This window comes from Anabas testudineus, chromosome 19, assembly GCF_900324465.2.
Source record: "Anabas testudineus chromosome 19, fAnaTes1.2, whole genome shotgun sequence".
NCBI classification, from domain to species: domain Eukaryota; kingdom Metazoa; phylum Chordata; class Actinopteri; order Anabantiformes; family Anabantidae; genus Anabas; species Anabas testudineus.
The window spans coordinates 15,356,213-15,383,938 of NC_046628.1; the positions used below are offsets into that span (position 1 = coordinate 15,356,213).

At 41.7% G+C, this 27,726-nt stretch overlaps 1 protein-coding gene across 1 annotated transcript in view; it reads right to left on the reverse strand.

The window, feature by feature from the left end:
* Positions 1-5,891: 5,891 nt before the first annotated feature.
* Positions 5,892-27,726, reverse strand: part of thrab (thyroid hormone receptor alpha b) — a 102,502-nt gene continuing 80,667 nt past the window's right edge. Inside the window, exons 5-11 of the mRNA XM_026350944.1 lie at positions 27,151-27,212; positions 23,949-24,049; positions 23,199-23,346; positions 22,773-22,978; positions 16,745-16,891; positions 14,787-15,045; positions 5,892-13,800 (exon numbers count right to left, since the gene is read on the reverse strand). Coding sequence (XP_026206729.1) covers positions 13,550-13,800; positions 14,787-15,045; positions 16,745-16,891; positions 22,773-22,978; positions 23,199-23,346; positions 23,949-24,049; positions 27,151-27,212 — 1,174 coding nt within the window. The 3' untranslated portion in view covers positions 5,892-13,549. The remainder of the gene's footprint in view (positions 13,801-14,786; positions 15,046-16,744; positions 16,892-22,772; positions 22,979-23,198; positions 23,347-23,948; positions 24,050-27,150; positions 27,213-27,726) is intronic.

Consider the following 27,726-nt stretch of genomic DNA (forward strand, 5'->3'; position numbering starts at 1 on the left):
ATTTCTGATCATTAAAGCAGCATTAATCAATATTTTCATAGACCCCTTTAAAGCCTGCATCATGGTAACTTCACAGTGTCAACTAGAATTACATGAGATGATTTCTGTCAGGACTTTCTAAACTCGTTATCTATGTTCTGAATGATCTGCCACACACCGCAGCTAGTAAACAATGTGCTGAACAATGTGAAAAACATAATGTACATCACTTTAAATTTATATATATCCTAATAAACTTTATATTGTTTTTTTTTTATTATATAGGAATGGTTTAACTTTGCTCATACTGTCAGGTGAAGATACCTGAAGTGTCTTGTTATTCATTTATTTAGCGTTATTAACATTTTACATGCATTCTGCTGTCTGTGCAGTTTTATCTGCATGTGTTAATCTGTAGTTTTAAATTTGAACAAAGATGTCCTTCTTATATGCTGACGTATTGAACAGGAATGTCATTCCAGGACAGTGCTCTTTACCATTTGACCACCAGATGGTGACACATTGTCAGACTCACCATGTCACCCTCAGCGACCTTTTTTACACAGAGAAATTAAAATCCCGTTTTACCAGGTAATAGTTTTTGCCCCACACAATATGCACAGACATACAGTGGACTGAAGAGACGTCCCTTTGGATCAACAGGGTGAGAAAAGGAACCAAACACACAAAACACTCGTTCTCTACACTAACGTTAGATTGTATAATAGTACAATAATTGAATATTACTCTATATTTGTGCCTCAGTTTGAGGTGTAACACAGGAGCTAAAGATGAGCTGTTAGGATGCTAACATTAATCCAAATTATTCCAACTTCCAACCACGACATAAGGATTCACAAAGTAGGTGTAATGTTTTCTCCCCCCACTCTGTGTGTGCAGACCAACAGCCTAGGTTGAAGAATTAGAAGTCATAGACTTGTGAGCAGCTGTCTCTCAATGGGAAACCTCACAGCCCTCAGAGGGAATCTGATTTGATCTGTCAATAAGTCAGATAGGATGTGCTGGGACGCTCAGATGAACTGAGCAGTGCTGCCAGCGCCTGTCTTTCCTCTCTGATGCTGATTTGAGCAGACAAACCGTGTTTACTCTTCATTTAGTCATTATTTCAGCCCACTGATTTTAAATCCTTGTGTTGCATGCAAGTGTAAAGTGCATTGTTTTTCAATTATGCAAATATTTTTCACCAAAAAGAGTTGCTCACAGTCTGCTGGCAAACAGAGTCGTCCTCAGTCTAAGCAGCGTCACATGCTCGTCGTGGATTACAGTACACTGGAACATCATACAACATTATTTTGTGAATCTCCCTCCGTTAGTTTTGAGAAGTCTCAGAGATTTATGGCATCAATTATAGTTAAAAAAAGTGGATGAGCCCCAGTGGATTAATTCATGTTGAGGGGGCACCTTAATTAACTTGGGAAGAGGGCCCCCGGAGGCTCCCCTTCTGCACGTGCCTCCTGCAGAACGTTTAAAGCTTTAATACAGATGATTATTCAGTGTTAGGACAATAAACACTCTGATGTAAGGATTAATAATATGTCCAGTCTAGACTGTCGGTATTTCCAGACTAACACAGCCAACGAAAACATACTACTGCACAAAACAAAGACACAATGAGGTGATAACAAGAAAAGGTTTTGGTTGATTTAATTTATTAGTCCATTAATTCAATCTTCCAGCACACGATGTAGCTGGCTGGAGAACTGGGAGCCAATAACAGACCAAAGAGGCAGTGAGATGTAAATTTAGTCACATATTTATTACATAAATATATAGTAAAATAGACCAGCGACAATTACCATAAAAATATCTTCCTTTAAAACCCTGACCATAAACAAAGATTTGAAAATCACACATTGACATTTACAAACACGCTGATTGTCTGGACCTGTTATAAGCAGCCCACCACAAAAACCTGACAACACACCACCCACCGGACTCATGATGGGAGGGGGAGGAGGAGAAGGAGGAGGAAGGGAGCAAGAAGAAGGTGGAGGGTGCTCAGGAACAGCAGGGGTCCAGGTGAGGAGGGGTTTGGTGTGATGGCGGTGTGGGTGGCGTGAGAGGAGATCACAGTAGATATTCGGAGGTTTCCTGCGCGCGTGTGGTTGTGTTTATTTGACAGACGAGACAGCGTGTATTTATTTAACCCAGAGTGGTGCCTAAAGCTTGACGGTGTATCCTTGCATGTTTGTTTGCCCCTGTGCTTCGTGGGAATGAATCCTGAATATTGTTCCTTTGCTTTGCACGTCTGCGACACTGACGTCATCTGAGAGTTACATAAAGACAGAAAGAGAGGTGAAGACCAAACCTAAGGTCAAACCACATTTTCCCATTGTCTGGTTCAATCTAACAGAAACAAAACAGAAGGCTGGGCTTTGTAGGATCAGGGAAATGAACTCTTCTGCTACTCTTTGCATTACCACTAAAATATATGACTACCTGACACCTGTGGATAGAGACAGCTCTACCCTTAGTACAGTGAATGGCCATGTGTTTCCCTGCATGTTGTGTCCTCCTCTGCAGCAGACTCAAGCCTACGATGCACTTGCAAACTCAAGTGTTTTACATTACTACAGATTTGAATCTCAATTTTTATTCCCCTTTACTTATTTACATGGACATTTCATCACCTTGGTAAGTTCAAAAATTAATTATGGGACCTCGCTGGATGGTAGGCAGCATAAACTAACAGAACACCTCAGTCTGATCGAGAAAGGCCTTTAAATCCAAACCACAGGTGTGTTATTAAGAACTGGATGCAGTCGATCCACTCTCTATGATTTTAATTAACTTGATGTTTTGTCGTTAGCTTAAATTTCGAAGCTCTTCCTCAGTCACAGCACTGATTTTTGTTACTTATTAAGTACCTTGAAAGGCTGCCTTCAACATTCTTCCCATAATGAATTTCATGAGCTGCTGAGTTGCTGAAATGTCTGTTTCATGGGCTGCTGAGCCAGGACTGGGATCCTCACAATGAAAGTCCCGGATCAGGACGAGGGATCTTTTTTTTTTTTTTTTGCCTGGCTCGTATGTTTGCACGTAGAGCTGTGACAAAAGGTCGACAAAAACACCTCACATCTCATCTTTGGCACCTTCCAACTATCCCTGATCTGCACCGGACAGGTCGTGACCCCTGAGTGTCTGCAGAACATGTCACAGTTTTCCAGCAGCCTCTGCAGTCACAGTGAAGCAAGGAACCCTCGAAGGAGTGAAACAAAACGGAGCAGCTGTATCAGCTGTTGAACTGAAGGGGTTTTAATATATAGATCATACGCCTCTTCATTCTTTTTAAGTTTTGTAAAATATCCTCCAAATATTCAAAGCAACAAAAAGAAAAGACAAACGTCTGCAGATTACAGGCCGACTACAGCGCGTGTGTCTAAGTGTCTAATCACACGGTGTCCAGATCCCGTTCTGGTCCTGCAGCGGCTCATTCAGGTTTTTCTTTTTTCTCTTGCATCATTTACTTTGTTTTGATTTATCACATGTTCTCTGAGACTCTTCTCGTTTCAGGACAGCAGGCTGTAAGTAGTGAATACAGACACGTATATTTTGTAGACATTTGTACAACATAACTCCAACACCAGCTGCTCCATACAAGACGTTGAATTTTGAACCAGATGTGTTTTCTTTTTTGTTTTTTTAGCTTTTCACTGATACACTTCTGCTCTTGGAGCAAACACAGAAAACCTCTTTGAAGCACAATGAGTTTTTGCTAAAGTACCTACTATAAACACGCTAAGCTTTCTGTACATGCAACACTGAGTCTGTTCTGTTGTAAACAATGTGAACAAGAAGGTGTTTGAGTACAGAAGACCTTCTCAGTGGACATGAAGCCTTTAAGAGGTGCTTGTTGGTGATTTTGCTGGTGCTGTATAAAGAGGCCTGGACATAGGAGAGAACGGAAACGGTTCATTAAATGATCTCTTTCTTTAGGTTTCAAAGTCTGCTGAGCAGAAAGCATTTCCTCTGGGTTTGCATACAACAGTGGGCTTGTGTGCTGCACGTGTTTGACACAACAGAAGATGAAGGAGATGAGTGAGACCAAAAGCACAGGGGGAAAACAGAGGACAAAAAGCACCCTTTAAGGCCAGTTTATCAAACCTGAGCAGTTGGGAACCAACTCTTTCCACCTGACGAACATTGCATATTATTTTCCATCACATAATCTCACACACTGATATTCAACTAATCTCTTATCTAATCATCTGATTCATAGACTACTAATAGATAAACTAATTTGCGTACATTCTTAAGCTGTCAAGGCTTGTGATTTCTCACCCGTTTACAAAAATACCCCCAGGAATATAAATCTACTTGTAGATAGTCAGAGCAGCACAAAACCTGTCGACACTACAGTTTGGTATACTAGGCAACAGTCTCAAAACAGGGCAGTGTCATTGTCCTCTCAAAGCTATTCAGAAAGTCCAGTGGCTGGATTGCAGTGCAACTGGATGTAGTGTTGTCCCTATTTACACGTACTGAGCCTTTAGCACCTGAGTGACGGCTACCAAACAGTCTGGACACAAATCTTAATGTTTCAATAATCAGATCTGACGCTTTGATCACACTGTTCAGAACATGGCTTAAATATTCTGTACCAAATATTTGTTGTTGCCACAAAGGAGGTACTGGCTTTCGTTCAGCCATTTAATACTGTATGTAGCAATAACCTTTAAAAAACAAACAGAAAACCACTCTCTGGAGTCCTGAACATCTGACACCCTGCACACTAACTCACTTCACACCAGAGATCTAACTCGGCAGCATGCATTTTCAAGTGCTCTCATAATAAATCCTCTGGTTCCCTGAAACACGTTGTCAAACAACGCCACGGAGAAGGAGGGATACAAAAGCAATCAATAAGGTCTTCATTTGGAAAGAGAAAACTAAATTGCTAAGCCCTGAGCTGCAGTTGCAGCTGTAATCTGCTCTGTGAGCACCAGTCTGACCTTTGTTTGTAGGAATCACTGCAGCTTTTCTTTTGAAATATTACACCCTCTTGCTATTCCGTTTTCATCCCCGTCCACACCACCACCCTCAAATATAAGGTCCTCCGCCTTCCTAGTATCTGTTAACCAGCTGAACACAATGTTAGTTACATTCTTCAAAATAACATAAATTCACGACAGGACTGGTTTTAAAGAATTCTGTCATGCACCAGCCTGAAAAGGTGCTTTTGGCCGTTCAGGAGGAAAAGGAAACTGAAATGAGCACCAGAGATGTTGATAGCAAAGCTTTACACACTTACACGCAGTAAAAACACACTTCTCTCATGTGAAGATGGACGGTGACAGTCACATGCACGCGCCTATGTACATGCACAGCCGTGGTTTGAGCCATGCCAACCTCTCCTTACATCAAAGTTAGACACTGAAACACAACAGGCCTGTGGATGGAGGAACAAAGACAGGTCCTGGGCCCGGCTTGGCCCGCCGTGTACTGCTCTTTGTACACTAATTAGCCAGCTGGGTGACGGAGAGCTGGATATTGCTGAGGAGAAAGTGCAAAGACTAGACTACTGACAGTAACTGAATGAACTTTTGTGTCGATGAGAATAGTCAAAATGTAATTTATTGGGGATCATGTAGTCAAGCTGAAAAAAAAAAAAAAGGAGAAATAAATTATTGTGTTTTCACAGTGGCATCGCAGCCCAGGTAAAAACGAAATAAGTTAGGAATAACAAAAAAAGTAAAAAAGATGATAGTCTAAGTTAAAGAATTGCGTTGAAAACAAAACTGTGTAACATAAAGTTGGGATTTTGACAAAAAAAAATACGGTTTTGTAATATATAGTTTAACGTCTTACTTTACTAATTTAGAATAGAATTAGAATAATAGTCGAAATAAGACTAAAACATTTAATGCAAAATTACAAAATTTAGGGTCAAAATGATGCAAATTTAAGTCAAAAATATTACTTTGGACAAAATTTTAATATTTTGAAATTTTTCGTCCAAATTATGAGGTGACATAAATACTGATTTCCTTTTTTCAGAGTTTCGGCACAAAATCTAAACTTAAATTTAGATTGAAGCACTTTTTATTTCGATCATTGCTAACATTTTTTTTATTTGTTTTTTTGTTTGTTTGTTTTTTTGTTGGCAGGAGTGGGCTTCCATACAGTGCAACAACAAAACTCCCAAACGATCACAACCAACAAATCATTCTCCTCAATCACCCCCATGAAGTGTTGTCATTTTAGGTTCTGAAAGCAGTGAGAGTGTTACTCAGACACAGGATCCGGCTTTTTGAAACACGTGTTAATCCTGACGCTGGTCCAGGCCCCAACAGAGAAAAAGGTACAATGATGGTTGAAGAATGAAGAAGAAAAAAATAAAAGAGATGAGCTAACAATGGGGTTTCATCTAAGGTTCATCATCATTTATTAAAAAATGTTCTTTTACCTGAGAGAATCCTTCAATAGTTTCCTTTACCCAGTCACAAAAAGTGGTGTGTGTTTGAGTGTGAGCATGTGTGTGTGTGTGTCTGGAGTCCAATTGATGCTCTCGTGGGTGCATTTTAAATGCAAAAAAATAAAAATAAAATTAAAATCTGATGTGACGAGAAATACGCCAAAAGATTAACTAACTCTCTTATTGCACTTCATTAAAAATAATTGTAAACTTTATGATTAACTTTCTTTTCCCGAAGGCTGCAAGGCTGTGTTTATTTTAGCTAATGGTGCAAAAGGCATTTGGCTTGGGTGCAATTTCTATTTTATCTTGTCACAATCATTAACAACAAAGATTCTTCCACTTATTGTGGATTGGTCTGGGCCATTCAAAGTGCTTTTTAGTTTAGTGCTCAACTAACCAACCATCAACTGATGGTTAGCAGGTTGTTGATGATAATCTCAGGTAAGTTGTTTTCAAAGATTTGTAATCGCAAATAAGGTCAAAAAGTTTCATCACGCCTCAAAAACAGAGGTAATGGGTTCAGTAAACTTGCTCGTACATACAGTCACTGCCCGTGATACTCTTTAGCTTTACATTAACTTGGTCACAGGGGGGAAAATTAAAACATCACATATATATAGTAGAAAGATTGAATTTAGGGGTTTGTCTAAATCGTGGATTTTAATGCGTTGTGGCCAAACAACGCAGAAATAATGAGAGCATTGCATCAAATAGACAAGGAGCACCCAAACGTCCCAACAACACACATATACACGGCCGACACACACCACTTTCTGAGCATTTTACAAAAAACAGCACATCTCATAGAATTCTTACTCTCCACAATAACCCCAGTTCCCCTTCCACTTGTTTTCTGAGACCCGGACTACCGCAAAGAGCTGCAGACCCCGAAGACCAGCCAGCCAGCTTGGCTAAAGGCCAGTGCACCCGGGCAGTCCGGACCCTCGCCCACACAAAGTAGCAAGGGACTTTAGGTCACACAAATAACCCCTGGAATTCAGGCCAAATTAGATTTTATGAGAAAGACTGGCTCGCTGTGGTCGCACTGAGCTGGTCTATTACAGGGAATTGGAGGGAAATTGCATAGACATCTTGCTACTTGCATGTCATCACAAACATTTGGCATAAGGGGGGAGGGGGGACAAACACAACCATAAAACCAAAAAACATCACAGACAATCTCCACCATTGTCCAATGTGTCAACATGTAAGAATAAACCAAGATCATAACATTTATGGAGGGATGGGCTTAAAGGCCCTGCAAAGCCAGGCTCCAAAACCTCTCTCTGCTTGTTGTGGTTTGACAAAACACTGTTTGCCTGAGTGTGATCAGTGGGGTGTGATCTGTGGGCACAGACCAAAATTACTTTCAGCTTTAACCAAGCCGTGTTAAAACTGTCATCAACATCTAAGGCCCCATTTATACTTCTGCTATACACTGCTATTAGATATCCGCAGTGTGAACTGCAACCAAGACAAGAAACACTGGAGATGGAGTCAAAGGGGCTGAAAATGTAAATATCTCCCCCTCTGAGACTAAAATAGCTTAACACTCCTCTCATGAAATGATTAGCCACTTTTTGTCAACATACAAAAAACCATGTAGCTACTGCACCATTAATCTGATTCAAAACCACCGACAGAGTGGAGCTTAATCCTCTGTGGGTGGAGGAGTGGCATGAATGAGATGTAAAACTTTAGCTAGTTGTTGCTGCTGATTTACAGCTCCAGGTGCATTACTGCACCCCCACCCTCTGGGATGAAGTGCTGTTATCCTGATTTGCATGTAGCAGAAGAGGGATGCAATCAGATGTGTGATCTTCCAAACAGAGACTAAATGTTTATTAAATGATCTGTAAATAGATCAAACGTTAAGTATAAATGGGACGTATATAGGTTTTTACTCTCCTACTATTAGAGAAGGAGCTTGTGAGATTTTAAGGCCGGCTTCTGCTAGGCTGTGGTGGTGGACAAATGGGGAAATTCATGTTTCCAACTCTAATGTGTGTGTGTAGCAGCCAGGTCAGCTGATATTCACGTCTAATAAATCCCTGTTTATGTCCCACTTAGAAAAAACAAGACTAAACCACCACCCCGCTCCCCATCACCTCCTGACCTTTAGCCAGTTTGGCTGCTGGCAACACCCACATTACCAGTTTGGAAAAACTGATCTGATGAACACACACACACACACACACACACACACACACACACACACACACACACACACACACACACACAGTATAGGCATTCATGTGTAGCGTTGTTGTGAGAATACAACGGGGCATAAATCTATCTCTTTGCAAACAACAGGAGGCACAGGGTTTATGATTAATGTTACAGGGCACTGAATATGGACCAGCATGCACCTTGCATGTGAGAGTGTGCACACACACAAATGTGCTGCTACACGTTACTTTGCTTATTTCCCCCCCGCTCTTACATGACATTGGGATGGAGCAGTCAAATTTACTTGAGTGTTGTACGCCGCTGTATTTACATCGTTGGTTATGGCCAAAAATAAAATGTAAATGAAATGAAAATAAAATAAAAAACATACAAAAGTACACAACATAGTATTGCACCTTGCAGACGGGCAACATATATGTGTATATATATATAAATATATATACACATATATATATATATATATGTATATATATACATATATTCTCAGTTTTGTTGGTTGTTTTGTAACGTTTATGTGACACAACTATGCTTTCTGCTGGTGTGTGGAAGTTAGGTTGTGGGTGCCGGGCTCAGGTCCAGCCACCTCCTGTCAGCTACATTCAATACCATAAAACACTCAGCCATTAAAAAAAGTCTTAATCTCTCAGTCTCTGGGCCATTCACATTTTAAGTTTACTGTCTATAGTCTGTGCCTTTACGTTGGAGAAGTGCTCACATTAGCAGATGAGCTCTAATGTCACATGTTTGTGTTGCATCTCCCATAATCTGAGAACCAAATCAATAAGAGAGAGAGAGAGCACCAAAGCTTGAGGGACGAATCCTTTTTGTAACTTCTACTGCTGCGTACAGACAAGTACATATTATCTTTACACATACATTTTTTTAAAATCTATATATGCATCTCTGAACTTTCACATATGTCTGCAAAATATGACTCCTCCCAAGTTCCTTTGAGTTTTGTGTTGAGTGAGGTATGACGAGATTGTTTCATTTTTTTTTTTTGTATTTTCAGTTTCTGTTGCATCATTTTTTCCTGTTTGTGTTATTTTTGTTTTCTTCAAAGTTGTTTTTCATAAAAAAAGAAACAAAATATAAAAAAACAAATTCCTGTTTCGTTGGTTGAAAATTCCTCCTGATAAAAGGGGACGGACAACTGGACAGACACACAGACAAACAGATCAGTTGGCTTATCAACACAAACTACAGACGTGAAAAAGACGTGAAATATTTTCTATGTTACACTGCACGCATGGTCAAAAAGTGACTACAGCTGTATTTTTTTTCATCTTTTACACAGAGCAGTTTAAGCGTCAAAAAACAAACAGAAAAATAAGAAAACAGTGATAAAATGAAAAAAAAAATCTCCAATAGTTTTGTTCAGGAGTCTTTTTTTTAAAGTCATGTCTTTTCATTTTGTGTCTTAATCTAAATCAGACTCAGAAGGTAAAGCAGCATTTTAACCCCGACGGTCTCACACACACACACACACACACACACACACACACACACACACACACACACACACACACAGCTCACGAGAACAAAGGACGTCAATATGTTTTTTCTTTCCTCTTTTTCAGTTCTTTTACAAAGATGTGTTGGAATTCGAAACCTGCATCTCTGGAATGGATCTGTTTCTGATCCTAACCATATGAATGTTGGCTGAGGAGGGGGGGGGGGGGGGGGGGGCATATGGGGATGTCAGCTGGCACGGGAGCCAGGACACGGGAAGGGGAGACACCGTACGTATTCCTACATTGTCAAATCCCCTTTCTCTGAGTGTTTGTTTGCGTCGCCCTCTCTCACTCGTGTTGACGATGGCGGAGAGCGTCGAGGCCCCATGTTTCCTTCCTCTCGCATCCCAACGTTGTTGTTGCCGCCGCTTTGCCGTTTCACATTCATTCGGCAGCGCCACTAGAACAGCTAAGGAGCTTAGGGAAGAGAGGATGATGATGAAAAGGAGACTGCTTGGAGGAGGGCTCCCAATTTGAAATGTCACTGGACTGACTCTGCTGCAGGAAGGATGATGGGAAAATGAGTGCTACAGGGAGAATGAGTAAGTGCTACACAGCCCTCCCATCTCTCTCTACCCCTGGCTGGGTAAGGGGTAAGGGGCGAGGATTATGTACTGACAGGTTTGGGACTGAGCCCATTTTGACCTCTGTTACACAGAGCAGATCAGGATTCCCATTTGAGGTGAGTTTTGTTGAGGGAAACTAATGAGTAAAGGGAATAACAAGGAGAACTGCTGCAGTAGTGCAAAAACTCCCACCAGCCTGGGTGGGTGGGTGCTGTTATAATGGTTGTGGGGTGAAATCCAGTCTGAGCTAGGCTCCGGAAAGGCTGCTGTCATGGGCTAGAGTAGAGCGGGGCATGTGATGCGTTTCTGGAGGTGGTGATTTGCTCGAGGAAGGGATTCTTCGGAGAGCCTGAAGGCGGTGTTCCCGTTCCTCTCCCCTCCCATGATCACTCCAGACATTTGAAACTATGACCCCTGCTTAGGTAGATCAGAGGGGCGCAGATAACCCACGAGGAACTACTGCTTGGCATTAAACATTACATTTCGTAGTCTCTCTTTTTTATTAATCCTCTTCTTGTAAGAGTGGTAAACCCAGTTTGATTTGGCTTGGCCCCAGAACTGGAATGAACAGTGGGCTTTTATGATCAAATCAACACTCCTGAAGAATCTGCCATGGACATTTGTCATGAGATGTTTCTGTTATAGTGGTGAGCACTAAAAGAGCTGTGGAGTCTGAAGACGCTTCATTTCGGTCATCCCATCTTTCTATGTCTAATGCACCGTGCGTGCATGAAAGAAAACTTCATCAAGATCCAGAGGCAGCCATCATACGTGTATCGTGGGAGGTCACCGTGATGCAGAAAGAAACTCCCCTCTCTATGCATTCCCTGGGCGTGGCCACTGCGGGTTTTTCAGTTCCCGTGTGTTAGCTGTTCGCTTGCTGCTCGCTTAGATCGGTGTGAGCTGGGCTGCACATCCAATCTGTCCTTCGTTTGCTTCCGCGAGTTGGTTTCTGTTTTGACAGAAACAGGAAAATCCAAATTTCTCAAGATGATACTTGGTCCCATATAACAAAAAGAGATCATCCGAGTGTAATGGGTACCACTCCCTGGAGTCCTTGAAACCTTCCAGGGGGATGGCTGGCCCTCCTGTCTTCAGTGGTATTTCATTTCAACCAAGTGAGAGCACTGAGGGTGTGTGTTTGTGTGTGTGTGTGTGTGTGTGTGTGGTGTGTTTTATCTTTTCATAACTACAAGTGTACACCTTTACAAACATTATGCACATCTGTGTGTTACTCTACACATGTGCCAACTTGAACGGTGTATGTCTGCGCGTAGGCTGTGGGCAGCTGCCCTGTGTCCACAGAGGTGAGGTAGTGCCTGACACCACAGGGGCAGTATTGCTGCCTCAGCCTGGGGGTGTGTCCATTTTGAGGTAAATGGTAGCCTTCTTGGCATTTGCCTGCACTCAGTGACGCCCATGGTTTAAAAAAAAAAAGGCAAATGTGTATGGAAGCCTGGTGGGGCCACACTGAGCTGAGTCCACAAGGAGAGGACTCTGTACAAACCCTGCAGGTTAGGGTTGTCTATCAACACCGCAGCGCAGTGCATACAATAAAATGAGGCATTCACGTTACTCTGAGGTGATGTGTGTTTTCATGTTTACAGTATGTTAGTGTGTGTGTAAGACAGAGAAACGTAGAGAGAGAGAGAGAAAGTGTGCATGTGTCTGTGTGTGTAAGATGAGCTCTGCTGTCTTGCTGGTGGTTGCTGCTATTCAAAACCTCCTTGGAGGCTGGGTGTGGGAGATTCACTTCTGAACTCTGGCTCTGATTCTACAGTCCAGCTACTAAATCTTGTTCCCTCTCTCTCTCTTTTTCGCTCCTCCTCCTTCCAAGTGTCTCTGCCCTCCTCCTACCTCTTCTCACTTTCTTGCATTCAATGCAGTAACTGCATGGGGAGAGAAGGGCTTAATTGTCATTCATAAAACGCTAGTCTGCTGGCACAAGCAGCACCGGCAATGACAAGGCAAGTCTGCTCGTGTGAGTGTGTGTGCGAGTGTGTGCTCACTGAATGTCACAGGAGCCGGTCCAGTGACAAAAATGAAGGTAGATATGGAGCCATGGTCTGCACAATTTCATAAAACTGGAGTAGCTTTGTATAAATATAGCACCGGTTTCACTGGTATCCAAGAAGCAGAAGCTCCAAAAACATCTGTAACGGCTCAGATTAAGTTGAGGAATTATAATAACTGCGTCTGGTAGCATCACTACAGCCATTAAACATCAGAGTAATAAAGCATCTGCTGAAGCTTCAGTGTGCAGTGTTTGCTGATTGCATGAGTGGGAGAGATAATATGTCACCGTTATTTTCTGAATTACTGCCTTAACACTTATTCAGAAATAATACTGAGAGGTGCTGGCCAGCTTTGAAGCTGGAGACATGGGCTTCATATTATGTAAATCTGTGACCGCTACAAAGAACCAGAAACAGGGAAGGGGCCCCTGCAAAGAGCTCTGCTCTGAAGAACTGAGGTGGTACAGGCTGTGGCTGTGTGTGTGTGTGTGTGTGTGTGTGTGTGTATTTGTTGGTGTGTCTTGGCAAATGGCTACAACTCTTACTAGATAAGACATCTTGCTCAGACAGAAGGGCCCCCACACGGATTTTAAAACAGGGGTAAGTAAAAGGAGGAGAAAGAGGTGGAGCTGAGGGTGTTCAAAAACAAAATCCTCTCCTGTTGCTGGTGTGCTGTTACGTTATTGTTTCCAGTTCTTAGTTCACATGCTGTAAATGCGATGTCGGAGAAATGCTTATTTCTGCCGAGAGGACTCTCCCTCCATGCATCCCCTATACAATGATGGCCCTTCTCATCTCCAAGTTTGCCCCGACTTCCGCTTCCCTTTGCGTGGTGGCAACTGTGGTTCACACCTCCTGGTCCTCGAAGACCTCCAGGAAAAGCGGGGGGAAGAGTTCGTTGGGACACTCCACTTTCATGTGAAGGAAGCGGCTGGCGTGGCACGCCCCGATCATCCGCAGGTCCGTCACCTTCATCAGGAGCTTCGGCCAGAAGTGGGGAATGTTGTGCTTGCGGTAATTGATGTAGTGCTCAAACGCCAGCAGGTAGGTCTCCTGGCACTTCTCGATCTTCTCTGTGCAGGTCAGACCAGAGCGGTCTGTGGGAAGAGGAGTAGAGTGAGTGAAGCCGAGAGGAGAGGCAGAGGCAATCAGACTCAATGTAGGCAATATGACAAGAGCTGAGGCCTGGCAGCAGTTTTTCAAACAGTACAAATTCCCATATCAATTCTGAATCTTCTTTTTATCAAATGTTATTTGGAATTTACATTTACATTTAGTTTTTTGTCAGACGCTTTTATCCAGGTACAAAGACAAGCAGAGTAACCGTCAGGAGGTCTTGCCTGAGGACCCCTACTGAAGGTAGCTGGGGTTGGTTCTGGTGGTAATCTAATTAGTGTTCACAATGACAACCTGAAAATTTGATCAGAGAAGTACAACAGCCCAGGAAAAGGCCACAGTGAAATTAATTTACACTTCTCCTCACCTCCTTGGTGTTTTGACTACTCGCAGGGCTACTTGGTTAATTACTGTAGCTGGCGAGCTAATCACTAACACATAGGGAATATATGAGCATTAGTCCAACCTTTCTTCTGTTTTCTGTACTGACCTGAAATTTATCCTATTTCATTTAGTGGAAAGGGTAAAGGCCCCACTCCCCAAGCTCGAAATGAAGCTGTACCTCAGGTTCTTTGGCTTAATTGAAAACTGATGCATTTGTACCATTGACTTGTCTCATTTCTGTCTGCAGACTGATCTCCTGCAGTTAAGGTAAAATAAAGATAAATAAAAGCTTCTTCTATTTCCTCCAAAGCGTCAAGGTAATTTGTCAAAAGTGTGAACTTGATTTGTAGAATTTCAAGTTTAACAAAAACACAAAAACATGTAACTTTACTTCATTCTTATATAAATACATATATATATATTTTTTGATGTACTGACTATGTACTATAAGTGGAAGAAATATACATTTACACTATATTAAGCTTAAAAATACAAACTACTGATGTTACAAACACCTGGTACAAAGTAAAGTATTAATATGCATCTTTTATTTTTTAAGAAGAGTTCTTAAGTCGACAACAACCTGAGCTCATCAGCAGCACGGCCTGCAGCAGCGCCACTTCTGTATCGTCCAGGTTGAACTGTGCCAGGCTCTTGCCCAGATCGAAGATGGCGTCCGACACCACGCCCAGTCCGCCGTTTTTGAGCTGCTCGCGCTTCACAGCCATCTCCCCACTCAATGTTAGCGTCTCGCTCTCTGGGTCATAGCGAATGGCAGCTCGGAGCGACATGATCTCCATGCAGCAGCCCTTTAACAGGATAATCTGGTCTTCACAAGGCAGCTGGTGGACACAAAATATGTTTTAATCTTTAGTGGAAAAGATTCATTTAGTTGTTTGGCAAAACTATTTAAACATATGTATGTCGCTAAAGAAAAATCACTTAGTAATCAGGCTCCATCTTATCTTAAAGACCTCATAGTTCCATATTTTCCCAGCAGAACTCTCACTAACTTTATCTTTTCTCTCTTCTGTAGTTGTGATTCCTCAACACAGCATAAAGCAGGAAATAATAAATAAATAGAAAGCCGACATGGGACATGTTTCGCATTATCAGGAGGTAAATGACACACACTCAAGCAATCACAGCTTCTGCAAAGACATAAAACAGGAATAACGTTTTGTTGCAGAGAGAAGAGGAAGCAATTAAGACACGTCTGGCATTTGATCAAACTGCAACTGGGAACACAAAAGCTGGTGCATTGATTTCCTCCTTTTTTTTTAAAGTTATTTCCAGGAACTGATACTTTTAATTTAGTCAGAATCCTGTAAGAGAAAACAGGAACGGAACTAATACAGTAAAAAGAAATGAAGCTGGATTGAAAAGATGAAGACATTTTTTTCCCCTGATGAAAACAGATTGTGACTAATGCACCCTGATTTACATGGATATTAGGAGCTCCCATTTTATTAAATCTACAGACGCTGGTTTGCAGAATTAAATCTCACTTTATTGTAAGCTTGTTTCTCATCTTGCTGCTCTTGACTACTGAGCAGATTAATTGGAAATCAATGGCTTGATTTGTCTTATAAATTTGTACCTGGGGGGCGTGATTAAAGCAAACGCTTATAATGCTGTTTCAGCCATTTCTATTTGTGGGAAAGCAGTAGATTAATTTTTAGTGGCTTGATAAGTGCTGTGTTTGTCTCTGTGCATTCTTATCAGTGATTCACTGTTGTGGCATGAATAGATCTCATGCAGGCTAAACAGGTTCTCGCTCTTTCATCAGATGAATAAAGGATTCCTTTATAATATAATCTGCTATCTTGTGAATAAAAGATAACATTAAACATGTCTGCTTATCTCTCACAGGGTCTCAAATATTAAAATTCTCCATCCTTATCTGCTACTGTTGAATTCCTTCGCCTCTAAAATGAATAGATCCATGAATTTATTCTGGTTTATACACTGATTTAAATAGTGGTATCCATCATAAGAGTGACATTTGCATAATAATGCAAAACCCCGAATGAATTTCACTTTATAATATGCTAATTAAAACAAGTGAAGACCTGTACTTTCAAAAATATCTTTGATTAATGTTACAGAAATGGTAATGGATTACAGTTACAACTCTTTCCTCTGCACTAATTCATTATGCTGTGGACTCCCACTCTCTCACACACACAAAGCCGCTGTCCCAATAGACAACAGTTCCACTGCCCTGATAATTATCCAATCACACAAGGTCTCATTACGAGTTTTACATGATTACATGTTGCTAATTAAGGCAGGACAAAGAGGAGCAGACTGTCACCACCACCAAAGCCTGATTCTCAGTTTATTTTCCAAGTCATACGCACAGTTCGACTGCTATGCCACATGCTGCAGTTCCTCAAGCAGCGGCACTGCTAATTCAACTGGACAAGTTGAGCTCCTAAATCGCACATTTCCTCAGTAAAGCCTGGCTGCGTCTGTTGCATGTTACGGTGCGTTCACTCCCCCACAGTCTGCTCCTCGACAGCATCAACCACCACTCACCTCAGAGAACATGGGCAGTTTTTTGGCAAAGTCAACGACACGGGTGATGGCAGGAGTGATGATCTTGGTGAACTCGCTGAAGGCCTCCAGGTCCACCTTGTCTCCGTCTGACGTGGGGGCAACCGGAGACTGGCCGATTTTTTCTGGCTACATGTGAACACACAAACGTGGGTGGTTGATTAGAGCGCAGATGTAAATTAAAGTAGAGATGAGCAAAGGAGAGTAGGAAAAAAAAAGTTGGCCAAGTCTGATATGAGCAGGACGGGAACATGTTAAACTGTTTCAAAATGCCGTTACTGTCAACAAATCATTTAAAAAAGATAAGCAAGAAGATAAACAGTATTAAGTGCTGTCTGTGCAGCCAAAGTCTGACGTATCTTATTCCTCTGTGCCAAAGAGCTCCATCATTATCCAAGAACGATTAAAAACATATCAGTTAGCCACGCTGCTGCACTGGGCTCCACGTTCCTTATTTGGCATGAACACATAGTGTTTAAAGAAAGTTTATCTTGCTTCGATCCCATAAATACTGTCCTGCTGATGTAGGCACTCACAAGAGCATCAAATGTGGATTAATCCGCCAAAAAAAATAGTCCCCAATAAAAGTGCTGTGTCCATCTGTTTGACTAATATTTGCTAAAAACTGCAGTGGCCATTTATTTTTGGATATTTTCGATCCTTTAAAAATATAATTGTGTATTTGAAACCCAATAACATGTTTAATGAAAACCAACAAACTTGGATGCACATATAGATATTTTGTGCCATGAAAGAAGTGCAGAGTAGACTAGAAGAAGCTACGATTGAAAGTATGGGTGTGTTTCTTAGAACTGAAGAGCACAAATGAATTAATAAGATTATAGAAGAATCGATAGGAGTGGTGTGGGAAACAACACAGTTTTAAATGGTTTTATACCGTTTCTGTTCCCTTTTACAAAGTGCTCACTTGCCTTGGGAGACAAATTAAAGGCAATTCATCAGATAAGGACAGTAGATTGTGCTCTGTGAAAGAAAGAGGACATGGTGCTAGACAGATAGCTCTTACTTAGAGGAAGACTTCAGCACGGGACTGCAAATCAGTAATACATATGTTTACAGAGCTGAGTGAATTGAGGCTGTGACCATGAAAAATATTGTTTCACGCTCCACTGAATAAAGCGTGTGTCAAGGCTGTAGTCATATATTCAGGCTGGGTTTCCAATATAAATGAGATGAGATAAAAATATAGGAATAATCTCCTCACACAAAGACCCATCAATCATAATCCAGCCCGTCATCTGCTGTATAGCTGGGAGCTGAGCAATTATGGAAAATATAAATAGTTGTAATAATAACTTTGATGGACTGAAACTTGTCATACAAGGGCCAAAACAAAGCATCGGTTTCACTTGTGGAGGTCAGTGGCATATTTCATTTCAGTGTTGAATAGTTCTCCAGAGAGAGCAGCTGAGGTTCAGAACTGCTGAACGCATGCCACTCTCTAAAGTAGAGCAGTTTAAAAACAAACCGCAAGACAAAGACGGGGCCGGTTCAGCTGTGTGTCACGAGTCACGGCGGACAGAGACAGTGGAAAAAAACAGACACAGTAACTCAAGTCAAAAGGAGAAACACATTTTAGTTTTGGTTGCATTTGTCCCGATTGTGAGATGTTCAAGATTTGCTGACAGGACTGAAAAAATGGCAACATCTCTTTTGAGTAACTCTGAGCAGTCTATAGATCTCACCGCCAAGACGTGTTTTCATTGGAGCCGTTTCTCCAGCAGAGAGAAGTCCCAGAGTAAAGTGATCATGGTGAGGTTTGTGGATTACCCACATTAACATGGACACTGATTCTGGAAACAGATGCTGTGGATTTTTAGAGAACGGTATCACTCCTTAGTAATGAGGTGATGGCAGGAGTCGTGGAATCTCTGATGTGTCAAAACCTGTGTTAAACCAAAACCATCCATGTGGCTGGATAGTATGAAAGAATACTCTCCAACTTGTTTAACCTCTATGGAAGTGATTTCTTAGGGTTTAATGCTCCTATAGGCCCCCTCACAGGCTGTGGATTATGCCGTGCATGTGTATTTATTTGTGTTTGTGAATGTTCTCCACATGTTACGCCTGTAGGGGCTTCACATGTGCTTTCTTATAGACTTCTGATTTCCCCGAAACTGTTTGCAAATGCTTGTTTTTTAACTTCAAGGCCGTCCGGGTGGCATTGAGGGAAAAGCACGGGTGTTTCTTGTTGAGTTTCCTGCTGCACAGGCTGATGGTCGGGGCGCAGAAGCTCAGTGAGGAGATAGTGTGAAGCTCTTAATGTGTGCTAAATCTTTTCTATGCTGAAACAAGACGCCATCTATTTCGACTTTGACATGAAACACCGAACACTTGGGGAATTGGCAACCACTACATTGAGAGGGGGAAAAGGGAAAATGTTTTAGTGCAGCCTCATCAGTTATGTGGCGAATGTGGCGAGCTTCAACTGCTGACCTTTTATCAGATGGATTCGTTCTGGAAAGTTTGTTCCAGTAAAACAGGAGAAGAGAAATGAGATCCATGCACGTTTTAATCTGGCTGATCGAAACGGATGGTTCCACGTTACAGTCATGATGCTGGAATAAAATTAACTGTACTAAGCATTTCGTTTTTTAGCAGAACATATCACAGAGTAGTTGCTGTTTGAGTCTATTAAATTAGAAAGAGAGGAAAAGATGGTGATTAATTTACAATGCAAATTCAACACACACACTTAGTGAACGTCATGACAAGAAGAAGAAGATCTGCACTGGTCACGATCTGTATCTACATATTGTAACTACGCCGTTGTTTTTGAAGGTCTAACTCTGAATGTCTGCATTCAACTAAAACCACATGTGCTTCATGCACTCAATCAGTTTCTGAGTTTTAGTATAATTTAGATTCTCAATAACTGTGCAGAACACTTTAAGGCAGCAGGCTGAACTGTCCTATTTGGCTAATGTTGTGAGACCAAGTGCAAATGACGGCAGATAGAGTTCGTAAGTTCATGACCTATTGAAAAGAGGAGAGTTGTATGATTTGAAAAGCTGCCAGTCGTGTTTAAGCTTCACTGTGCCTGGGATACTAAATAAAGCGCAGTCTGACCTTCACTAGCAAGATAGTATAGACTTAAGGATAGTTTCAATATATCTCATGCTGCTTATTTGTTGATTATTTTTCAATCTCCTTTACTTTTATCTACTTTTTTGGTCAGTGTGCAGCCATTTTTCCTTTGAATAGTGGATTTATCTTGGCTACACGCACCTTTTTAAATAACACACATCAAAGTGCATGATGTGTGTGTGGTCACACACACGTACACAAGTGCATTTTATGTACATTGGCAATTGCTTGGATGTCTCTTTTGTTTAAATGTTGCATCAAAGCCAGGCATTGCTCAGGATTTTAATGTTTTTATAATATGGTCTGACACCAAATAATTAAGACTATTTCTACTCTACATGTGCAGCCGTGCACGTACGCATGGCTGTGTGAGATGAGTCTGCTGTTCCTAGATGTCTACTTAAACAATGTGTGTGTGAGAGAGAGAGAGGATGAGCTCTCTTACTCAGACCAGCCCGCGTTCTCGCATATATACCACGTTAGTTGTCGTCAGCCAAAGTACACAATGGTCAAGTTACGTGAGCGTAGCAGGATTCAACCTAGTGTGTTTAGTTTAAGCAGCTGTAAAAAATTTGAAACACTACACTCATTAGTATCAACAGACCATCAGTTCACGGAGTCAGCATGATCTCTAAAACAGTTGCTGACAAGATGTAGTTTCGTTTATTAGTTTTGTTTATTATGCTTTTGGAAACTCTTGTTTTCATTCCTGGGCAGCTAACAGTTTAAACCTGATACTTCCAGAATATGTGTCGTCCCAGCCAACGAGTTTCCAGGAACATGACCGCAAATTTACTCAACTGTTCTGCCCGCATCTAAGCATAACTGCGAACCGCAGGGATGAGGTGTTCGGATGGGAGAGGTTCGAAACATGAACGTAGTCGTGACTATATCCACAAGGTGTAAATTTACATTTATTCCACATTTCCACTGCTGCACTTAACGAATCCGCGGCTCAAAAAACGTACGTCATGGAAGACAAACAGCTTGGCAGCACAGATACAGTACAGTAAAGATACTCCCTACACTGTTCAGGCTGCTTTACTTTGCTCACTCCACAATTATCCTGCAGTCTTTTTGCCTGACTGGGTGCAGAACTCAATCAGCGCATCATTCAACAACATTATTGTTGAGTGAATAGTCATCGTTTGCGAGCTCAAGTACAGTGTACGAGGAGCTGTGTCACCGCTGCTGTTTATAGCAGCGGCCCCCATAGGGCTGAATTACCTCATCCTGGTTGGCTTAGCATGTAAATTTAGATATTCAGGGTTCAGTGGCTACAGTCAGCCAGCTTTCCCCAGTGAGTGAGTAAAGCCTGTGTGAAATAGAGCTGTTTATACTTTAAGATGAACCAAACTCAGGGCTAAGCAGTGAAGTATATCACAACAGCCCGGGTTGCTATTGAGCCCAGCTCTACAGACAGGCTTTCTACAACTTTGTAGGGTTTATAAAAGGTGTCTCCTAAAATGTTTTACAAATTAATAAATGTAACACCCCGGCTCAGCTGGTAGGGTGGACAGACAAACTCACAAACTCTCTCCAGATGAATCCTCCTTATTTATCTCATCAAAACAAACACAAACTGAGGCCAAAACCAGGAAGACTCCACGAAGGGACACCCTGATGAGGATAAACCTGAGCACTACACCGACAGGAAGACAGCTTCAGAGAGAGAAACTGTGCCTGCCAATTTAAAGATGAGAGCTCATCACAGAGGATTTGCCTTGTCTGAGATAAGGAAGGAGCTCTCAGAAAACAGACGGGCACAAGAAAGGGTAGACACTAAGAGACCGAGAGAGACGAAACAAAGAAATGACGTCAGGAAAAGAGATTAAAGCAAAAAGAGAGAGGCGAGGTCTGAATGAAAAGTACGAGGGGTATTAGGCCTGGTTAAGGATTAGGATGAATAAACCCCCTAAAATGCTGGAGAGAACTGAGGAATAAAGACACAGGCAGAGACAGACAGGAACAGAAAGAGGCAGCAGGGAATACAGAGCGATAAAGTCATAAAGAGCTGCTCTGACATTCAGTCATGTGAGGAAAGAGACTCAGCTCACCAGATAAAATGAAACCCTATCGTTTCTGACTTTAGTGCATGTTTGCGTGAGAACATAATCCGTATTTTCCTGTTGTTACGTTCTGATGTTGTTAAAAGCAGAGAAATTGAAGCTCAAAGACTAAAGCCACTGTTTACAGTGTGAAATTACCCCTAAGTCCAACTTTCACCAGTGGCTGAACACACTGCTGCTCCCCCAGGTTTGATGAAACTAGGAGAGAATTCATGTTACACAAACATCCTGTATTTTAACAACTGATCTGGCTTTTGTATTTATTGCTTTTGGATAGTGTCAATTGTCAAGAACGTAACGTATAATGAGGCACAGTCAGTTCTGGCTGTTTGTACTGGAGATTAAATATCATCGTCAGCTAATTAATTGCTGAGATCAGAAAATGTGACACACGGCTAAAAAGAAGAAAGACACGTTTTAAAGGAACCCAGATGAAAATGATTGCCCTGTTACCTCTCCTACCATCTGTAGTTTGTGCTGCTTGTGCTTCTAAGAGATTATAACCGACATGTCAGATGTGCTCACTTTCAGTTTTACCTTCAGATACAGTGGTTTGGAAACAACAATGTGGTTTAACTGTTGGCTCGTTTGCAGCTTCTCTCATCGTCTCTCTACTTACTTCTTGCCCCCACCAGACTTTTGTTGCTGTGTTTATGTTTTCTTGAGCCCGGTGGAAACGCACTCTGTATTTAGATCATGTTTGAGTGTCCTGGAACGATGAGCACTATAAATGATATTGTGCCTTCATTGTTACTTGTCCTCTGAGGATGGATAAGTTTAAAAGCATGTTTTGGAAAGTGTACATGGGTGCCTGTTTTCTCATGCTGCCATACCAGGAACCTGCGCTTCTGTTTCCACTGGGAGCCCTGAGCATTGGTGTGTCGATGGGCCTCTGTTACTAGGCGGATCAGCTCCCACTCAGCCCCCGTGGGCTCTGGACGGTTCTGGAGGGATTTCACCATTTCTTCCTTTTTGCGTCGCTCCCTGTTCTCCTCAATCAGGCGCCGTTTAGCCACCCGCTTTGAGTCATCCAGTACCACTGGAGAGGAAGATATAAGAGACACAGGAAAACAGAGGCAATTAGTCTGGTTTCAGCCAAAGGTCTCCATGTTGTGTACAAACATTTATTACGGCTGCATGGCTACGTCTTTTTAACAATTAGTTTAAAAAATATGTAATTAAAAAATGCAATAATAGACGTGTTAATAATTCCTCTTGTGTGTTTGAGCTTATTTCTGCCTGTGTGCATCAACACTCACAGTCCATGGCCATGCCCACTGCAATGCACTTCTTGAAGCGGCAGAGCTGACACTGGTTGCGGGTAATTTTGTCGATGATGCAGCAGCCATCGTACTTGCAGGAGTAGGTGGGGTGGAGGTTCTTTTGAATCGTCCTACGGAAGAAACCCTGAGGGGAAGACAGTAAAGTGAATGGTGTAAAGAGAACGTATGGAAGGTAAGATGGGAAAGCTAGAGGCTGAAAGATGAAGAGAAAAGTGTGATGAAGGGAATCTGAGGCAAGTCGTTTAGTTTATTGGATGTTAACATTTACACAACAAATAAACAAACAAATTGTAGCTGGAATTTATCTCCATAAAATAAGCTTCAAGGTTAATTAAAGGTATTCTTCTGCAGAGTGAAGAGACCAAAATAAATATACTTATTTCCTGGGGGCTGCCCAGTTAGTTGTTAAAGTACAATCTCTTCAGTAGTGCCTTAGATATCATGCCAACAAAGAGTGAAACAGGTGAACGAAAGCAATAGAAGCAGGCTGATCACAGAACCAACTGTAAGAAAAGAAGACAAACGGCACAAGGCTGAGAGCTGACCGGTTTTATACATATACATACAATATAAAACAATATACAATCTTTCTGTGGTTTTAAATATATGTGCTCACCTTGAACGAGGCGACTGTGTCAGATACATTACAGTGTGTGTTTGTGTGGTTAAACTCTCTCTAATCAGGTTTTGTTCCAGATATAAAACCATAATTCTGTGTGTGCGTACCTTGCAGCCCTCGCAGGTAATGCAGCGGTAGTGGTAACCCGTGGCCTTGTCACCACACACCACACATGGCTCATCCTTTTCGAGGTAGCTGGGGATGTACCCTAGCAGAGAGAAAGACAGAATAAAATGATGCGTTACACGTCATCAAACATGCTCCAGACAAGCATCTTTTGCAACACATGATTCCTACACAACACTTTTAACTGACCCGTGGAAACACTACAAAGCAATGTTTTAACAAGTGTGTCCCTGTTCTGTTTGTAGTACTGCTCCATAAGGCTTCTGCAGTTTGCAGGATGCCTGTCACCTTGTTAGAAAAGTGGCAGTGAAGAAGGCGACTGATAGCAAACATGGAGATAAACAATGTAAATATGTTTAGAAATTGGTTTTGGACATGTTTCACACAAAAGCACATTCTGATCCAGATGTAAACAAAGGAGAATCACAGGGTAATGGAACGTAGCCTTTGACACGGCGAACAAAAGCAGAGAGGTTTGAAACACTTGTGTGTTTCAATAGACTGGACTGAAACTGAACTAAATTTAAGCCTTTAATGCTTTCTGTGCTGTGGGCTTGTTGCATAAGCATTGTTTGCCAACTTTGGCTCATGTCAGGCTTTTATTTTGAATTATGACTGGTTAGAACGCTAACTCATCCTCTTCAGTTACATAAATACATACCTCGAATCAGTGTGGTCACAGCATTACAGTTTGAGTCTCTAACTTTAATACGACTGGATTTTAACTAAACTACAATGAATTTAAGGCCATTTTATTATGGTACCACCCGTTTAAATAAGGTATAACCTTTTAAAAATGTACAGTGTTTGGATTGCACTCTGCAAGAGTCTGCATGATGAGTACTGTATACTTTGTGTGGAAGTCAGCACAGACTCTTAACTCTGCCTACACATCGACTCCATTGTGGTCCAGTCTGTGTCTGTCTGAGGGCAAGCGGACACCAGTCCTTTACTCCTCTACACGCCTTCCTCTGCTTTAACTTGGGAATAGGACAATTTGTTCTTTTTCCGTACTGTCTGGAAGACCAGTTAGACTGAGGGATTGAACACAGAGACACAGGAAATAGCAGATTTCCACTTATTTAATACTATAAAATATAATTATATTATTATATAGTTGCAAAAGTGGGAGGGGGGAGGAGACGGTACACTGCAAGTCACAGATAAATACATGTGTCGAAGTATGGATGTCTGAACACAGTGTGTGCACCAAGGCGTGGTAATAGCTGTGACTGGCAGTGTCAGTTGGGCTCTGCAATTTGGCAGCGTTGCAGACTGCAGAGTAGCAGGGGGAGGGTAAGAAGAGGATGGTGGGAAAGAGAGAGAAAGAAATAAGTAGAGGAAGAGACACGAGAGCAGGGGCACAAGTGACCTTTTGCTCAAATTGATTTTTATATATCACTGAAAGCACTTGAGTTGTGTCTGTTGGTTAGAAAACACTGTTAGGAATATTAGTAAGACGGAGGAAAACACAAAAGACTCAAGTGAAAACCTTGGTGAAAGAGCATTTGCTAATACAGAAAAATCAAAGTAGAAAACACCGGGACCAGAAGATGACAAGAAAATAATAGAAATCTAAGTCCAGGGAGGAGGCAGGAGGAAAGAGGGGGATAGGATGAATAGGAGAAACAGGCCAAAAGAAAGATAACAAGGACATCAGAGAATGATCATATAGGAAAAATGTCAGTTCCAGTGCGCTGGCAGGCCGGTGTGCTGTGGCTGTGTTTGGAAGCCAAGCCCAAAATCAATACTGCTGCAGCTCTCTGGCTCTGGATACGTGCCCCACCCATAACGGGCACTGCAATACCTCCACCAACAAAACCCAGGAAGGGGAAGGAGATTGTTCTAGTGTGGCTGAGTCAAGATAAATATTTTGTCTTCACAAGTTTCCCAACATAACATCTGCCGTTTTGTTGATTCTTGAAGAGTGAGGATCAGGGTGTTTTAAATGTGATCCCAGAATGGATCGTGTCTTTGAGGCACTAACATGATGTTTGAGTCTGTAAACATTAAAGATTTCAGGGAACCTACCTATACATATACACATGATTCAGTGTGGTCACTGCTGCGTCTAATGCCCCTTCTCCATGGATCTATGTTATTTGACTTCAATTTGCTTCGTGCATTAATTGCATTAATATTTGACCACTTGGTGGCAGCAAACAAAGGTGCATTATCACCTTTTACACGTGTTGCTAACATATTAGCAGTTTCTTGAAAATGATTGATCTAGTTTTCCCAGCTAAATTAAAATCTAGTTTAGTCAGTCAGCAGCATGCTAAGGTAGCACCGCTGACTGATTAAAGTCCGGTACGACAGGGTTTCTGGCTCGTTTACACACTATTAGCTAACTTTGTCTGACTGCCGCTGGGAGTTGGACAGTCCAAACCTCTCAGGACAGCAAGTACTCCTTGCTGTCCTGAGAGGTTTTTGGAGCATCCAGAGTCTGGTTGAGGATCCATCCTCCCACAGGAAAACACTGACGTCATAACAGTGTATGAAATTCAATCCCGGATAAATCTGCCCTCAGACTGTTGTATCCTTCAGGTTCAAATGGTCCATGACAGGTAGAATATGGTACATGATGTAGAAAGGACAGGCCTCGGTGGATACGTTTCATAAATGTCAAATCAAACATCCAGCAAACTGTGATTTTTTTCGTTGGGGTTCCTCCCACTCCATCTCCATCAATACCTCTCGTTTCCCGTCTTCACTTGCATCTTTCAGCTTGGGCGATTTGGAGCCGTCACTCACACAACGTGATGTGTCCAACAAAACAAGCAGACGGAGAAGGAGGCTTTTGTTTGTTGATGACAGATGCCAACATGTTTTACTTTCTGTCTTTGGAGGTAGCAAATCAAAAGACTTATGTACACAAACCATCAGTGAATCACGTAACACTAGTTTCAGTGCTGTGCTGTTAGTATTCACTGTCAATCTTCCTTTTCTAAAAGCAGTTAAAATATATTTTAAACAAACACAACAAAATAAACTGGCATCCTGCATTTGGATTTATACTTTAAAAATAAAGGTGTGTTTCTGAAGGGAAACGCAATCTGGGAATTTCAGATTTCATTCACACTTCAGGTAAAATGCTGGTGGTTTGTTTCCTCAAGTGTCACTTTAGAGCTGCTTCCGTGAGCCGCCCCCACCCCATCAAAATGCCATCCATCAGTTACTCACCAGTCATACTCTTCACTGAACATTGGCTGTTCTTCCGCTTCCTTTTTGGGCCATTGAGCCACCTGAGAGAGAGCGAAAGAGAAATAAGTTGAAACTGGTGCACTGGGTACTAGAACTACAACTGGGTAGAAAAACAGGTTATGAAGTAGGCTGGTGGGTGAGGTCTCTACAGGTCTACCACATTTTCAAGAAAACCACGGAAAGGTGACTTAATCTGCCAAACAAAACGCTTTGGATAACACACCCAGCATATAAAATAATCTAAATGAGCTCTACAACAGTTAAAAGACAACATTAACCACATAGAAAACGTACTGCATCAGATGGTGGCATATTGTAAAAGCTCATGAAAACGGAGACTGAACAGACTTTTAGAAACTGTTCTGTATTTGTTTAAACCTTCTCCCCTTTATCTTCCTGCGTCCTTTCACCAGCCAACCATCTGGTACTTATTTTACGCTAAAACAGCAGCATGATTTGCTGCCACTTTAATTTCTAACAGAGGAGTAATGGAGGTCTATAGAACATTGGATACAGCAGTGTTTGTTAGAAACACTGTGTGAAATGGTTGAAGTC